At 42.0% G+C, this 18,466-nt stretch overlaps 1 protein-coding gene across 3 annotated transcripts in view; it reads left to right on the plus strand.

Annotated features, from left to right (window-relative positions):
• SHISA6 (shisa family member 6) overlaps window positions 1–18,466 on the plus strand; it is a 261,715-nt gene that overhangs the window by 236,504 nt on the left and 6,745 nt on the right. Inside the window, exon 4 of one of the 3 annotated variants that reach the window (XM_088828461.1) lies at window positions 17,868–17,924. The exons of the other annotated variants lie outside the window; for them this stretch is intronic. Coding sequence (XP_088684587.1) covers window positions 17,868–17,924 — 57 coding nt within the window. The remainder of the gene's footprint in view (window positions 1–17,867; window positions 17,925–18,466) is intronic. 3 annotated transcript variants of the gene reach the window in all.

An 18,466-nucleotide genomic window follows, 5' to 3' on the forward strand; every position in this document is an offset into this window, starting at 1 on the left:
TCGGACACGACTGAGCGACTGAACTGAACTGAACTGAATGTGTACATACACACAGGAAAAATACAGGTGTGCATTTGTACTGTTAGATATTTAGATATTTAAAGGTTACATGATTGAACTATCATTTCCTGGGAAAGGTATATTAAATTAACCCACCATGATGATGAATTAAAAAAAATAAAGGCAACATGAAAATTTAACAATCAGAACGGTGTGAGAGTGGGAGCAAAATGACAGAATAAGCAGCTCAGAATTTCGCATGTGATGGATTGTGGGCAACATGGAAAGAGCTGAAACACAGACTTTTGGTGGAAGTAAGTACCCACTTAATAACAGAGACCCTGAAGCCTGCATGAGGCCAGCTTTACCTGATGACCTAGCCCAGCTCTTCATTTTCTTTTATAATCAACCGTTACTTAATATTTCACAAGATAGATTCTTAGTCAAAATCTCAATTTCCCTAGTTGCTCCTCTATTATCAAAATAGCCTCAAAACTACTGGATCATTTCCGGACATAAGTTCATAGACGGTTTGCCCTGCATACCTCTTACTGGACAACCTTCCCTTACTATCGCTTTATCTAAATAGCCTGTGAGCTCAGCCACCAAAGATGCGGGCTTCCTCAATGGATAATTCTTTGGTATAAGATTAAGATAGATTTGCATAAAAGTGAGGAAAGGCTGTGTTGGACTTAATAGTTAACCACTTTAAAATAAATTAAATTCTTATCTCCTGACCTAACACAATAAATTTCATGTATACTGAAGGCTAAAATACCAAAATTGAAACCAGAAAAGAAAAGAAAAACCAATATTTGCGCCATCTGGGAATAGGAATGATCTGTTTGAGCAGATCTCAATACTAAGCCCAGAGTCTGTGCCCTGGAATTGCTTTTTGAATTATAAATTAATAAATTGCCAAAGAGACAAAACAGAAAAGAAAATACACCTAAGTCTGACTGCATTTTAATTTAACATATTTATGAGTCAAAAATTAAAAGGCAAATGCTTTTTTAAAAATGGATGTGTGATAGATGTGAGAGCAATCAACTCTATATGCAGAATTTTTTTTTTAATTTTTAAAATTTTCTTGGCCGTGCTGCACAGTATGTGGGATCTTAGTTACCCAACCAGGGATCAACCCCATGCCCTCTGCATTGGAAGTGTGTAGTCTTAACCACTGGGCCACCAGGAAAGTCTCAAATACTTTTAAAGAATAAAAATAAGATAATCACCCTAACGAGGGATAAATGAGCAACAGAAACTATCAAACACAGTCAAACATATTTTAAAGATATTTCCACTGTGAAACATAGGGAAATTTAAAAAATGAAAACATCAGTAGGAATCAATGAAATGCAACCTTTTAACTTGGCAAAAACTACTCTCCACCACCAAAAAATAATACTTGTGATATACAAAGTGAGGGGAAATTGGCAATCAAAAGATGTATGAATCAGCACAACATTTCTGACAAGAAATTAAACCAAAATCTTAAGAATTACATTCCCTCTAACCTAGAAACTCTGATTCTAGAATTTTTCCTATGGAAAACAATTAAGACCTGCACAGAGTTGTGTAGAGATATAGAGTATTGTTTATAATACCACTGAGATGGAAACAATATAAATATCTAATAAAACCACCACCCATTAGAATATGATGCTCTTCTATATGGTTGAATGCTAAGGGACTATTTACAATTGTCATGGAAGAGTTCATTATTGACTTTGAAAAACATCCACAGCATTTTGTTACTGAAAAGTCGTATCACAAATGTTTGTTCACCTTTTGTTTTTGGTGGACAAAATTAGTCATTTTTTAGTTCATTTTTATTTTCTAGTTTTTCGACAATGACACGTAAATTATATGCATACATGCTAAGTCACTTCAGTCATGTCCGACTCTTTGTGACCCTATGGACCATAGCCCTTCAGGCTCTTCTGTCCATGAGGCAAGAATTCTGGAGTGGGTCGCCATGCCCTCCTCCAGGGGATCTTCCCAACCCAGGGATTGAACCCACTCTCTTACATCTCCCATATTGGCAGGCGGATTCTCTACCACTAGTGCTACCTGGGAAGCCTTGTTAATTATATAGGTTTTAAAAAATGTATTTATTTGGCTGCACTGGGTCTTAGATGTGGCATGTAAGATCTAGTTCCCCGACCAGGGATTGAACCCGGGTATCCTGCATTGTGCTTGTGGAGTCTTAGCCACTGGACCACCAGTAATAGCTGGAGTTGTCTTCAGGGGGGAGACAGCTATAGCCTCAGAGTCTTCCTGGAACCTAGGAAAGGGGCAAGGGGTGGGATGACTCCTCCACGGTGTCTGAGCTTTATCACACCTGAAGGAAGGTCTCAGAACGCTGAGGTATCAAGTAGCATCGCTGACGTGTCTGTTTTCGAGGCTGGTCATTTATTTCTGACGTTCTTCTTTGCAGAAGGTTCTCTGTACGCATCAGAAAAAGCAGCAGCATGTGCATTTTTCACAAGCAAACAAAGGCAATGCTTTCTAGCAAGGGAGCTGACCTCTGTGATGATGCTAGATGTCTCTCAACCTAACAGGCAAACCAGCTTCACAGAGGAATTGTACAGCAAATGGCAAATCTATTAATCGTCCTTCTTTCCCCATTGGGGATATCAGCGGATGTTTGTTATTTTATTGTAATATTCATATGGCCAGGATTCCCGGGAGACCAATAAAGTCTGCCCAGTTGTCTTAGTAACTGATTTGAGTAGAATGTGCCTGTGACAAGATCAACTATGATGGATTGGGGAATAGAATAGCAGCTCAGATCCAGTTGGTGAGGGTTGAGATGGTGGCTCTGTGGCCTTTTGTTGAGGTTCATCAGCCTGTGCCCTGACCAGTAGCCATGACCTGGGCAAGTTACCACTGTGTGCCTCAGTTTTCTCATCTATAAAATGGGAGTAATATAATTTCCTATGTCTTGTGTGTGCAGTTGCTCAATCGTATCTGACTCTTAGTGTCCTTTGAGCTATAGCCCACGAGGCTCCTCTGTCCATGGGATTCTCCAGGTAGGAATACTACAGTGGGCCCTCCTTCAGGGGATCGTCCCAACCCAGGGATCAAAGCTGCATCTCCTGTGTCTCCTGCACTGCAGGCAAATTTTTTACCCACTGAGCCATCAGGGAAACCCTAAGAGATTAGACAGAGTACTATATGCAAAGGACTTAGTCCTTTTATGAACTCGTTTCCATTTATGACACTGGCATTCATCAATGGCTCCATGATCTTCCCCATCCTATAAACAATTTTTTTTTCCTGTTTTTCATTTTATTCCAGCCCCTGGCATCAAGATGATCCCCTAGAGAAGGAAATGCCAACCCACTCCAGTATTCTTGCCTGGGAAATTTCATGGACAGAGGAACCTGGCAATCTATAGTCCATGGGGTTGTAAAGAGTCAAACACAACTCAGTGACTAAAATAAAAAAAAGAGAACCTAGATCCCCCTAGAAACTCCATCCAGCTCTGCAACTGATGCTCCAGATGATTCTCTGCTTGCTTGTCCTAGCAAGAGAGCAGCATAGGGTAGAGTTAAAGGACACTGTTTGGATTCTTTAGATGTGAGCTAGAATCTGGGGTCGGTCAGCCATGTATATTCTGTGCCATCCTGGGCAACTCAGTGCCATCAATGAAATGTGAATGACCTCGTAGAATAATGTGAGGTTTCAGTGACATGATACTTGTCAGTTAGCACTGTAAGTGCCTGACACAACAAATGGTAAATGATAGGGAAAAAGATGATTGTCTTTGCCCAATATAATAAGACTCCATTTATATTGGGAATTTTAACAATGCCAGTGTGGTTTCTTGGGCCAGGCATGAGGCTTAAAATGTCCTCCAGTAGGTATTGTAACTTAAAGAACAAATGTGTAGATTAAAAATGGACAATGGAATATTACTCAGCCATAAAGAAGAATGAAATTGAGTCATCTGTAGTGGTGTGGATGAACTCAGGGTCTGTCATACAGAGTAAAGTAAGGCAGAAAGGGAAAAACAAACATTGTAGTTCAACGCATATATGTAGAGTCTAGAAAACTGGTGTGGGTGACCCTATTTTCAGGGCAGGAATAGAGTCAAAGATGTAGAGAATGGACATGTGGACATAAGGGGTGGAGAGCGGGGGCTTGGATGAATGGGGAGAGTGGGACTGACATACATACACTACCATGTGTAGGATAGGCAGCTAGCAGGAAGCTGCGGTATAGCACAGGGAGCTCAGCTGGGTGCTGTGATGGCCTGGTGGGCTGGGATGAGGGACTGGGAGTGGTTCAAGAGGGAGGGGATATATGTATATTTGTAGCTGATTCACATTGTCATATGGCAGAAACTAACACAATATTGTAAAGCAATTATACCCTTTTTTTTTAATTAAAAAAAATTAAAATACAGACCCAGATCACACACACAAAAAAATGGCAGTTCTTAAAGGGAAATACAGCTCCATGTCAGGTGCACTCATGGCTCAGAGTAGTTACAGGATGCAGATCCTCCAGTGACCTACTTCTTCTTTGGGATATTTTGGGGTTTCCTCTAAATATCAGTCATCCCTCTGTTCTAGTTATTTCAACTGGAGTCACCTTTTGCAATACTGAGCTGCTTTGTATCACCCAGCAGACATGCTGGGTGCCTAGATCAAGCTCAGGAAATTGTAGGAGAGGGTGCCTACAGCTGGGGGTGAGAAGAATCTGGAATTTGCCATTCAGTCTCCCAGCAATCGTAGTGCCCCTTAGGAAGCCCACCTGATGGGCCAGCTTGGCCCAGTATCAGAGGCCAAGACCATCCCACTCTCCCCTAGAGCCACCGCATCACATACCTGGAACTCATACCCTATCCGGCTCCAGATAACCCCATGGCATCCAGGGTTGACTTCCCACGGGTATGATTCAAATAGCTCTGGGGGATGAGCTCCAGTCTTTATTACCAGGTGGACCATCAGTCCGCTGGAGTCGAGGGGCTGGTACATACTCCTTTTCATGGTGATGTGACCATAACTGCTAGCAGAGCACACCACTCAGGTGTCTCCAGGCCTGGATGAACCGGAGTTCTCCTGGAAAAACAGATCCCAGCAGGATGTCAGGAGCTCTCCCACGGAGCCCCACGTTTGTCTTTTTAAGTGAATCTGGCAGAAGACACACTGTTTTCCTGTGTGGCATGACAACCCGTGTTTTCAGGCAGCAATGAAAATGACAACTGTTGCCAGACAAGAGGAAGCAGAGCAGGGGAGGAGCTGATATGAAGCCAGACTCTCAGGGGTTGGACTCCCTGGAGGGGACCCCGAATCAAAGCCTCTGAAGAGGAGGAGAGAATGATACAGGGATGGGTGACCTCGTGGCGTCATTGGCAACCAACCAGTTGTCTTGGGAGGAATTCCACCTTCAGACACCATGACTCACAGGCCTGCCTCTCTGCATTGACCTTATCATGCCACCAAGATGATGAGCATCATGCTGGGTGCATCAGAATGGCAACTAATCCTCAAGAAGAAGCGTGAAATGTGGGCTGGATTTGAGGTGGGGAGGCAAGGGTGCCTTATTCCTCCACATGCACTCATATTCAGACACATACAAAATATTACAACCCACACACCTGGCTCCGGCCCCAGAAAATCTGCCACTCCGAGCTGAAGAAGAGAGAGAGGACAGGCGATCGAATCTCATCACCAAGGCCTCTTGCCCATTCTCCACCACTTCAGGAGAGGATTCGCTGACACTTCATTCATCATTCTGCAAATTGTACAAGTGGCCCCCTGGGGCCCAGCCTGGGGGAGGACTGTGTTAAAATAAACACAACAGAAATACAATCCTTCTCCACCTCCAGCAAGGTTCAGTGTATTCACAGCCACGTAGAAGTGCCCTACCTGCAGAAGTATTTAATCGTCTTCAGTTCAGTTGCTCAGTCATGTCCGACTCTTTTTGACCCCATGAATCACAGCACGCCAGGCCTCCCTGTCTATCACCAATTCCCGGAGTTCACTCAAACTCATGTCCATCAAGTCGGTGATGCCATCCAGCCATCTCATCTCTGTCACCCCCTTCTCCTCCCGCCCCCAATCCTTCCCAGCATCAGAGTCTTTTCCAGTGAGTCAACTCGTCGCATGAGGTGGCCAAAGTATTGGAAAGAGGGAAAGAATGCAATAGAGAAGCAAAAAAGCAAAATGATATGCAATTAGGCACCAAGAGCAAGTGGGTGTGGTCAGAAAGGCTTCTGCACTGGGGGACCTGCGGACAACTTTATGGAGATGAAACTGGAGTTTTATCATCAAGGATTGGAAGGGTTTGGAGGAAGAGAGGAGGGAAAGAGTGATCTAGGTGGAAGACATTTCTGAGGGGCTTTTTTGTGTACTTTATTTTTGGTTTGTTTATTTTGATGTGGACCATTTTTAAAGTCTTTGTTGAATTTGTTACATTATTGCTTCTTTTTTTTTTTTTTTTGGTTTGCTTTTCTGGCTGTGAGACATGTGGGATCTTAGCTCCCTGACCAGGGATCGAACTTGTACTCCCTACAATGGAAGGCGACGCCTTAACCACTGGACTGCCAGGGAAGTCCCAGGTAGAAGATGCTTTTGAGCAAAGCACTGATGTGATGATGTGGGTTGGGAATAGTGGAGAGGAAACCAGTCGATAGAATTCACTGGTTTGCTGGGTGAGATGAAATAGGCCTAAATCATGGGCAGCTTTGAAAATGCAGTGACGTCTTCCACATTTTTCAAAATGTGGTCCAGATTCCAGTTGCAGATGCAGGATGCTTTCAAAAAAGCTAATTCCTCGGGCCCGTCTCAGGTCACCTAACTCATAATTTATGGGATGAGAGAAGGGGTCAATTTTTTTTAATGGATTACAGATCACTCTTAGGTATAGTAGTTCAAAGGTCTTTGCTGTTAGGCATCTAAGCTTTAGTCTATTGGTAGTTTGTAATACTTAAAGGCTAAAGGCCAGGGTGAAATTGGCATTGAAGAAAGACTAGCCTACTTGGCCATAATAAAGAATGGAATTTTGCCATTTGCTGCAATGTGGATGGACTTGGAGGGCACTATGCTAAGTGAAATAAGTCAGACAGAGAAAGATAAATACTGTATGACACTGCTTATATGTGGCATCCAAAAAATATAACAAACTAGTGAATAGAACATAACAGAAGCATACTCATGGATACAGAGAACTTAGAGCTTACCGGTGGGGAGGTGGGGAGGGGCAAGATAGGGGTGAGGGAATGGGAGATACAAACCATTGTTTATAATATAGACTCAAGGATATATTGTACAACATAGGGGAATATAGCCAATATTTCATAATAACTGTAAATGGAAAGTAACCTTTAAAAATTGTATAAAACTCATTTTTGAAAAATGAAAAACAAATATCGTATATTAACACATATATATGGAATTTAGAAAGATGGTGCTGATGAACCTGGGGCTTCTCTGGTGGCTCAGTGGTAAAGAATCGCCTGCAACGCAGCAGATGTGGGCTCAATCCCTGGGTCAGGAAGATCTCCTGGAAAAGGAAATGGCAACCCACTGCAGTATTCTTGCCTGGGAATGACATGGACAGAGGAGACTGGTGGGCTGCCGTCCATGTGATCACGAGTCAGACAGGACTTAGCAACTTCACCACCACCATCACTGATGAATCTATCTGCAGGGCAGCAGTGGAAATGCAGACCTAGAGAGCAGGTTTGGGGACATGGTGGGGGAAGGAGAGGGTGGGATGAATTGGGAGAGTAGCATGGAAACATGTACATCACTGTATGCAAAATAGGTAACCAGTGGGAATTTGCTGTATAATGCAAGGAGTTCAAATCTGGAGCTCTGTGACAACCTAGAGGGGTGGGAAAGGGTGGGAGGTAGGAAAGAGGTTCAAGATGGAAGGGACATATGTATACCTATGGCTGATTCACGCTGATATATGGCAGAGACCAACACAATAGTACAAAGCAATTATCCTCCAATTAAAAATAAACAAATTAAAAAAAAAAAGACTATTCTAGAAGTAGCCCACAAGGTGGATCCATAGGGGCAAAGACTGGAGGCAGGGAGGAAATCCCACCCAGAGGGTGGTGATGAGACCTGAGATATGAGGGTCTATAATCCATAAGAATGTTATCTCTTTGTTTTGTATTCTCAGGATCCCATTGATCACATCACTTGGGTACTGTTCATACCCTGCAACCTTCCTGTGACTCACTAAACAGAAATTACTTCTGCTACATTTCTCACTGAAGTCATACCGGAAATGTCCAACACCAAGCAAATCACTCTTGTCTTTCACCTTCTCCCCCTTCCAACCATGCGTATAAGCAAGCACACATACACAGAGCTGCACGCACACAGTTGATTTGCTCCCCAGAGAAAACTAGCCACTTTCCTTAGCAGCTAAACTAGACACCAAGGCGGTGGGGGGGGGGGGACTCATTCTGCTGGCTCTAGAAACTTCCATGGCTGCAGAGGCCAGGCGGCTGCAGAATCTTCTGATTCTAAGCGACCTGTTCACCGTGGATGGTCCACGTCAATGCTCTCAGTGGGCAGAGGACTCCGCCTTGCTTCTTGGCTTCCTTCAAGCAGCCTTGGAGCTCTGATGGAGATTGTTTTGTCACTTTGTGGTCTTGTCAGCATATTGATCTGTGAGTCCTAAGCGCTAATTAAATGTTATGTTATCCAGCTCGATTCATCAGGAGGCTGATGACCCTGACAGGGCACTGTGCCAAGGCCCAGGACTCCCTGAGGAGGAGGGGCAGGGGAGACCAGTAATTGAGGGAGCGGAGATGTGATCCGTGGATAAGCCCAAGGGGAGATAGGATGCCTGTTCCAACAGACGGTATACACATCGCCGCAAAGAGGAGCTACAGACTGATTCCTGGAATCGTTAGCTTTCCTACTGTCAATTCTTGAGGAAATCAACCCGAAACAGTCATTAGAAGGACTGATGCGGAAGCTGAAGCTCCAATACTCTGGCCACCTGGTGCAAAGACCTGACTCATTGGAAAAGACCCTGATGCTGGGAAAGATTGAGTGCAGGAGGAGAAATGGGCAGCAGAGGATGAGGTGGTTGGATGGCATCACTGATTGAATGAAAATGAGTTTGAGCAAGCTCCAGGAGATGGTGAAGGACAGGGGAGCCTGGTGTGCTACAGTCAGTAGGGTTGCAAAGAGTTGAACATAACTTATCGACTGAACAACAACTCTTTGTACGTCACGAATTCTGCCTTTGACCCTTCCATATTAACACCGAGATGCCCACACACCCCACAACTTCATATTATCTAGAGCAACATCTGCCCACCTCCTCTCACCTCCTCACCCTCCACCATCTTCAAGATGTATTCATAACAGAGTAGCATTGGTCACAATGAGTGAGTGCATCTGGGTTGGACAGTTTTTTCGATTTGACCCCCCCACACACACACACACAAACAAATAATATACAGATTTAACGAAATTCCTATCAATATCTCAACAAGATTTTTTTTAAGACACAGACAAATTATTCTAAAATGTATACAGAAAGGCAAAAAGAAAAAAAACCCTAGAATAGTTAAAATACATTTTAAAAGGAGAAATAGGGCTTCTCTGGTGGTACAATAGACCAGAATCCACCTGCCAGTGCAGGGGACATGGGTTCAATCCCTGGAGGGGGAAGATTTCACATTATGTGGGACAGCCAAGCCCAAGCACCACAACTACCGAGTCTGCGCTCTATGACCCGCATAGAGCCCGTGATCCACAGCCGCTGAGCCCGCGTGCTGCAACTACTGAAGCCTATGCTCTGCAACAAGGAAGCCACTGTGATGAGAAGCCCAAGCACTGCACCTGGAGAGGAGCACCGCTCCCTGCAACCAGAGAAAGCACACAGAGCAGAGAATGCCCAGCACAGACAACAATACAATGAATAAATAAACATTCTAGAAAAGGAAAAATAAAGTGGAAGTGGTCGGTCTACTCGACTTCAAGAAATATCGGTAAGCCACAGTAAGCAAGACTATCTGGTATTGGCAGAAGAACGGACATGTAGCTCAATGGAACAGAAGAGAAAACCCAGAAGTAGGCCCACACAAACATGTCCAACTGATTTTTTGACAAACGTGCAAAAGCAATTATATGGAGGAAAGGAGTATTTTCAAATACAAGGCTGAAGCAACTGGACATCGGATAGCAAGCAGAAAACAAACAACAAAAACCCCTCAACCTGAGTCTCATACCTTTTATAGAAATTAATGCCAAATGGTTCATGGACTTAAATGTAAACATGAGACTATAAAACATCTAGAAAGAAAGGAGAAAAGTCTTCTGACCTAGGGCTAGAAAATGATGTTTTAGACTTGGCATTAAAAGCACAATCCATAAGAGAAAAAAATTGACAAATTAGACTTCAACAAAATGTAAAGTTTTGCTCTGCAAAAGACTCGGTTAAGAGGATGACAAGATAGGCTTCAGTCAGGGAGAAAATATTTTCAAACCATATATCCTACAGATAACTATCATCTGGCATATTAAAAGAATTCTCAAAATTTAATAGGAAAAATGTAAACAATCTGATTAGAAAGTAAGCAAAAGTAATCAAGAGATGTTTCATTGAAGATTAATGAAAAATAAGCACATGAAAAGATGTTTAACATCATTAGTCATCCAGTTCAGTTCAGTCACTCAGTAGTGTCTGACTCTTTGCAACCCCATGAATCACAGCACGCCAGGCCTCCCTGTCTATCACCAACGCCCGGAGTGTAAATTAAAGCTACAATGAGATATCACTCCATAACTATCATGGTTAAGAAAATAGTGACAACACCAAATGCTGGCAAGGATGTGGAGAAACTGGATCACTCATTCACTGCTGGTGGAATGTAAAATGGTACTCAGGAAAACAGAGTACCAGCCACTCTGTTACTAAACAATTCAACAACTGCACTCCTAAGCATTTATCCCAGATAAGAGAAGACCTGGACACAAAGACCTTCACGTGAATGTTTATAGCAGCTCTATTCATAATCTCAGAAAGCTGAAAAGAATCCAGATGTCCTTTAGCAGTTGAACAGTTGTTACTGTGGTACATCCACACCATGGAATATTTACAACTGAGAAATAAAAAGGAATGAAGTATTGATGCATTCCCGAATGTGTCTCCAGAGAATTATGCTTGACAAAAAAAAAAAAAAAAAATCCAGTCTCGAAGATTACATACTGGATGAATCCACTCATAGCAGTCTTGAGATGACAAAATTAGAAATGATGGATAGGTGCCTCAGAGAATAAAGAGTCTGCCTGCAATGTGGGAAACCCGGGTTTGATATCTGAGTTGGGAAGAACCCCTGGAGAAGGGCATGGCAACCCACTCCAGTATTCTTGCCTGGAGAATCCCCAAGGATAGAGGAGCCTGGTGGGCTACGGTCCATGAGGGTCACAAAGAGTCATATATGACTGAGCAACTTCAATTTCACTTCAGTGGTTGCCAGGGGCTAGTGAGGGGGTGGATGCAGGAAGGAAGTGGATGTGGCAACATGAGGAATTTGCCTAGTGATGGAAACCTTCCATATCTTGACTGTATCCGTGTCAGTATTCTGATAGAGTACGATATTTTTGCAAAATGTTACTCCTGGGGAAACTGGCTAAACAATATACAAAACATCTGTATTTTTTTGTGAATCAACAATGATGGTAAGTTTTAAATTTTTTAGTGTATTGTTTATCTGGCAGCATTGGGTTTTCATGGCATGTGAACTCTTAGTTGTAGCATGTGGGATCTAGTTCCCTGACCAGGGATCAAACCCAGACCCCCTGCACTGGGAGCTTGGAGTCTTAGCCACTGGGCCACCAGGGAAGTCCCTTAAAATTTTAATTTCAGAAAACAGTACAGTAAAGGCAACATTTATTTTGCTTATAAATCTCTGATGTGGGCAGGGCTCGGTGAGTATAGCTTATCTCTGACCCACTTGAGTTAACCTGGACACCTACAAGGCTGGGGGCTGGAATCATCTGAAGTCTTCCTCAATGACACATCTGGAAGTTGATGCTGGTTATTGATGGAAACTTTAGGCTAGCCCCTGAAGTCAGACTTTGCACATGGTCTGGACTTCTTCACAATATGGTGGCTGGGATTGAAGTGTGAGTGTTGAAAGAGTGAGCCAGGTGAAAGCCTTATCATCTTTTGCAGCCTAGCTGTGGGAGGCACGCAGCATTATTTCTGCTGCACCATGCTCATTGAGGAAGTCAGGAGCAGCCTGCAGTTTCAAGAAAAAGAGAATATAGTCTATCCAGTGGGGAATGGGAAGGTTTCAGGAGAGCGTGTGGGACTAGAAATATAATGTCACCATTTTTTTTATAAAATATGATGTGGCACCATCTCTAAAGACTGACCTTCTCTCTTCCAAATCGACAAGACTGGCCATTGCTACCTAGCTTACAAGTCATGTGTCCAGCCATGCAGAGAGGCCAAATCTCTCTCTTTTAATGGTTCCTGATTTCTGGAGAAGGAGCTCCAGTGGGCCCAAGTGAGTCAAGGATTCATACCTAGCCAAACTAACCATGACCTAGAGTTTCAGCCATGTGCAGGGCAGTCATATCCTACACATGCACATATAATAGGGAGATGAGGATATGACAGTAGGAGGAAGGAGTTTTTCTGAACCGGGAGGACTCACGTTTAACCATCAAGGCAACCCAGAACACACCAAAGCACAGAGGTAAATTTTCTTAAAATTATGCTCTTGTCAAGAGACAAGGATAAAACAACATGACACGGAAAGGTTAGATACAAAAGGATAGGCAAAGTTTATCAGGCAAATGCAAACAAAGAGAAAGCTGGGTTGGCAATATAAATATCAGATCAAGCGGACTTACAGGCAAAAAAAAAAAAAAGGCATTAAATCGGACAGAAAGGGTTCTTTAATGTTGATAAAGGGTACAAGTCACAAAGAAGACATAAGCACCATGAGGTTTTCTGTGCTGAGCAAGATAACTGTGAAATATGTAAAACCAGAACTATAACAGATACAGACGGAAAATGACAGGAACTCAACAATAGTGGGGGCTTCCCTGGTAGCTCAGTTGGTATAGAATCTGCCTGCAATGCAGGAGACCCCGGTTCAATTTCTGGGTTGGGAAGATCCGCTGGAGAAGGGATAGGCTACCCACTCCAGTATTCTTGGGCTTCCCTTGTGGCTCAGCTGGTAAAGAATCCTCCTGCAATGCAGGAGACCTGGGTTTGATCCCTGGGTTGGGAAGATCCCTTGGAGAAGGGAAAGGCTGCCGACCTCAGTATTCTGGCCTGGAGAATTTCATGGACTGTATAGTCCATGGGGTCACAAAGAGTCGGACACGACTGTGCGACTTTCACTTTCACTTCCAACAATAACGGGAGAGTGGAGATACCACCCTCAGTCTTTGACAGATTAAGTAGGCAAAGAAAGAGTTAGGGTAGAGAGGAGCTGAATAATATATTTCATGTGTCTGATTTAATAGATATGTGTCAACTTTATACTCTATGAGAAGAAAATAATACCTTTTCTTAAAGAATTCATGAAACATTCACAAAAACTGATCATATCTTGGCCCACGAAAGAAATCTAAGTCAAGTCTCCAAGGCAGAAGTTGTACAGGCTCTGTTCTCTGACCGCAATACAATAAAACAGAAAATTAACAGCAAAAGTTCAAACTGACAAACCCAAACACTTTGAAATTTAACAACTCTGCTACAGAAATCTTGGGTCAGAGAGAAAAATCAAAGCTGTAATTACAGATCATTTAGGGCTTACCATCAATAAGAACATTGCATATCAGCACTCATGGGACTGTGCCAGAGACAAATTCAGAGCTAGAGACCTGATATTGTTGATAGAAAGAGTAAAAATAAACAGACGAAAGATTCAAGCTCAAAAATTAGAAAAGAATAACGAACCAAACCAAAGAAAATTAGGAGGCAGGAATGAACAGATCCAAAAGCATAAAATAAGGATATGAAGGGATAAAAAGCTCTGATATGTAAAGAGGTAGTTATTTGAAAAAGAGGAATGATGGGAATACATTGATGATCCGAAAACATTAAGACAGGATGTTAAGGCTGAGAAAAGAAATACAGTTTCCTGTATAGAGGATTTTTGAGGGTATGTTATACTTTTAAACTAATAAAGTTTCAAATGTTCAATGGACTTATAAAAAATAGAAATTACAAACTGAAATTAGAATTAGAAAATGTGAATGAATCAATATGTAAGGAAAATGTTGCCAAGTCCAAGAGGCAGAATACATCAGGATGTGGGCTCTAGTTCCAGCCTGCCTGGACTTGAATCCCAGCTTCACCTGTTCAGCAAATTATTCAACCTCCCAAAACCTCAGTTTCCTTAACACTAAATCAGTGATGATAACATCGATCTCTCAAAGTTGCTGTGCAGTCAGTAAAATAACAAGCCAATTCCCTACCACTGTGCAAACCAGACTCCCCCAAAGATAGCAGGCATTCTTCTTATTGCACTCTTTCAAACTTTCAAAGAACACATCTTTCATATGCTCTATTAATAGTTCCAAGGCATACAGAAAGATGAACAAGTGCACTTGATTTTACAGAATCATTATCTTGATACAAAAAGCCCTGCCATGTTCGCACAAAAGTGCAAATTTTCTTTATGAATACATAGGAATTAAATAAGATATATACAAATGGGATCCAATGTTGTAATGAAAGAATGAGACAAAAAAATGAAATAATGTATTTCCTAGGAATAGACAAATAGTTCAATAGGAAGCAATCCATTAACCCACTTCATCACATCACAAGGCAGCTGTCATTGTGTTGACCAAGGAAAGCTGTTTTTAATTACTTGCCTAAAGAAGTAAGATGTGGACAAAGAGTTGTGTTCAGGGTTGTTTGGTGTAAATTTATTGAACTTTAAATAATCTAAATACACATTAATAGGGGAATGCTTCTATATATATGTATATAAACATTATGTTTAAGTCATATGTAGTACATTATAGGTTATTCTATAGAAAGGGCTATTGTGAAACCATGTAAAATATTTCAAAGACTATTTGAAAACATGAAAATATATTCAAGATATGTTGTCCATTAAGTATAAAAGAAACTGATTAAAAATAGAAAATACATATGTGGAAACTACACATATTTATCTTTGTGTATATATATGTACATGTATGTATGAACATTTAGGCTGTTTCTTTTGTTACTGTAAAAATGCTACAGGGAATAATAACCTTATGCATTTGCTATTTAATAAATCACCATATTTTTCCCTGTTTTAAGTACCATAATCTGATTCTCACTTGTGCAAATGAAAAATGCAAATTGCTATTCATTGCGATTTAAGTGTGGGTGTGTATATGTGTGTATGTATGTAAACATACACATAGTAATTTATCGGGGGAGGGAAACAAAAAGATAACAAAATATCATAATGGCTATTTTACGATGGTTTAATTTTCTACCTCTGTAAATGTTTTTGCTTAATTTCAGTATGTGAAAAAAAATCAAATGTTAGCAAAATATCTTGAGAGATTCAAACAAAAGGAAAAGCCCTGCACTTGTAAACAAACTATCTAAATTCAAGACATTTATCCTGTTTGTAAACTCATGTGTAAAAAAAAAAAGATAACTACTTCAAATAAGATATTTGAGGGGTTTTTTACAGTGTCTGGAAATCAGCAAGTCAATAATATATCAATATTGATATATTGCAATGAAAACCATTGCAAAGATTAGTTTTTAAAGGTATGTAAAAGTGTTTAAGCACAGAGCCTGGGGCATAGCTGGGTATCAGGAATTATTACATGTACCTGAATCATTTCGCTTTCCTAGAAACACCTAGATTCTGAAATAGAAGATTAGAAGTGTTTCTCTCTGGGACTTCCCTGGGGATTCAGTGGTTAGGATGCCATGCTTCCAATTCAGGGGCTGCAGGTTCAGTCCCTAGTCAGGGAACTAAGATCCCACATGCTGCTTAGTGCAGCCAAAACTTTTTTTAAAAAAAGTGAGAAAAATCTTTTCTCTCTGCCACTCTCTGCCACTCTCCACCATTTAATCTGAGTTCTCCCATTACTTGCAACTGCTTTATTTGATGCTGCCATATTGTTTAAAAACAAATAAATAAATGACAATAACAACAAAAACCAGTGAAGCTGGTTTTCTCCTTGCCTCCAGAGGACAAGCAGAACAAACTACCCTTTATCTCTCTTCCTGGATTCTCTCTTCTTGGTTAAAATCCAGATCCAGGGTAGAACTGGTTCAGTGTCTGTCAAATAGTTTTTCCTTGGAAAAAACTTAATATTCGGCTTTGAGAAGGTAGAGGGTTTTCATGTGAGAAACGGTGGCTTCCTGCCCAAAACTATATTCCACTGGATAGAGTCCTTAAAGACCTTGCTCTGAACCAAAGGGATAATATAAATAATTCCATTGGTATGGGATATTTTGTCTGGTGGTAGTACATAGGACAATTTGTCTTGGAAATAGCTAGAGACTAGAACTAAGATAAATCTGGAAAAAAACATATACTGTGGGCCTGGATTTAGGAGGTTGCCATATGAGAAGAATTTGGGCATTCACTGGATGGATATGGAAGATGAAGGGAGGGAAATGGTGAATGAGAACTGAAGTTTCGCTTTCCAAGTCCATGGAACGTTAGTACCACGGACAGGGCTCGAGCAGCAGAGAATAAAATGATGAGCTCACTTTAGGATGCAATGGTTTGCGTTAAGAGCAAGAATTTCATGGTGGCAGACATAAGCTGCTTAAAATCTAACCCCGCAGACGACACAGATCTCAGGTCAGAGGTGTAGACTTGAACCCTCTCAATTTGGGTAAGAAGATAGACCCCAAGTCTTCGTGAAGACTCACGGGCCTCATGACATACTAGTATTTAGAGAATTAAAGAGAAAAAGGGGGCCTACTGAAAGAGCTTAAGGATGAGTATCAAGAGGGTATAATGCCAAAGATAGGAAAGATGATTTCATCCAGGAAATGGAAGCAAATCTAGACCTAAGAGGATGGCAGGGCTGGGACCCATGGTTTAGATAAACTAAAGCTAAGACCTCATGCCTCCTCCTTCCTTTGCTTTGGTTGAAATAAGATGCACATACCAGCAAAAAGCAAACATACAATGCTGAACTGAAGCAATAATACAATACTGAACTGTGCTTTGGTGGTAAGCCAAATCTTCATTCGGTTTTAGAAGCCTTGCACTCCTGACTTTAGCAACTATGACTCTATTCATTGTGTGACTTGTTCAATCAATGTAGACTTTTGCATTAATTAAAACCAATGCTTTTGAAATAGAGGGCTGTGTCACTTATAGGCAGAACAGAGACCAGGATTCAGGACTCTGATCCCAGGCAGTAGGTGGTTCATGTCAGCTTACTACCTCTCAGGACACACCCAGATACTTGTGTATAAAGACCCAGGACAAATCAAAGCTCTGTAAACGCAAACACCTTACATTAGGGCATCCCTTTCCTAGCCAACCATGCCTGAACACCCTCCTCCCCCCCAAAAGATCTAGTTCCTCTGCTCAGTTCTCTATCCCATGTATGTATATTTGCCAAATGTCCCTTAGTTTCCATTCTTCTCCTCCTCCACCCCAACAAATCTTCTGATGCTGGTCAGCCAGATCCACAGGTGTAGGTGGGTCGCCATGGTGACAGAGGAAGCCCTAATGCAGAAAAAGAAAAACAGAAGCATCAGAGGAAGGACCCTGCCTTGTTTCTAGGGTATGGAAAGGCCTGAGCTTCTTGGAAGTGCTTCCTTTGACTCAGAGAAGCATAGCAGAGGTCAGCAGAGGTGCTGCTGTGTTGAGACTACGCAATTCCTGAACTCTTCTTTAAAAAATGTTTTTCTGTGATTTTCAGGTGATCATCAGTATAACCATCCGATTTTAAGCAGCGCTACCCAGACCCCTACACATGGTGAGAGATGATTTCGAGAGTGTTCTGCATTCCATCCTCATCCCAAGTGGCTCTATCCTAGCTCCTGATGCCGATTAGGGCATCCAGCACGGTCACTGGCTCACTGAAGCCAAGGCGGTGTAAGGAGCCGGGTACCCGCCCTCCTCGAGAGCCACAATGGCTCACTCTCACTTCAAGATCACTGCCCCCCTAGTGTCTGTCTCTGATATCAAAGTGATCTCCTGCCACGAAAGGGGAAGAGAAAGCCCCTTTCTTAATCCATTTCACCTACAGTCTTGATCACTTCTTGCAGCCATAAATTCCATGTGTCCACAGCAAGGAGTGAACACTCTTCTTTGCCCAGGGCTACTTGTGGTGCCATTGAGGAGTGACATGAGATGTGGAAAACTCTATCGATCCTCCCCCAAACTAATTAAGATTGGATAAAACTCAAAACAAAACTGGATGACTTGAGCTTTAGCTCTCAACAGAGGACGAACCGGAAAGCTGCAGAGCATGAGTGTGTCAGCAAAGTGCCAAAGAGTTAAAACCATGTTTTCCTC

This window comes from Moschus berezovskii, chromosome 20, assembly GCF_049115385.1.
Source record: "Moschus berezovskii isolate FMDL1 chromosome 20, NW_MosBer_1.0, whole genome shotgun sequence".
Taxonomy (NCBI): domain Eukaryota; kingdom Metazoa; phylum Chordata; class Mammalia; order Artiodactyla; family Moschidae; genus Moschus; species Moschus berezovskii.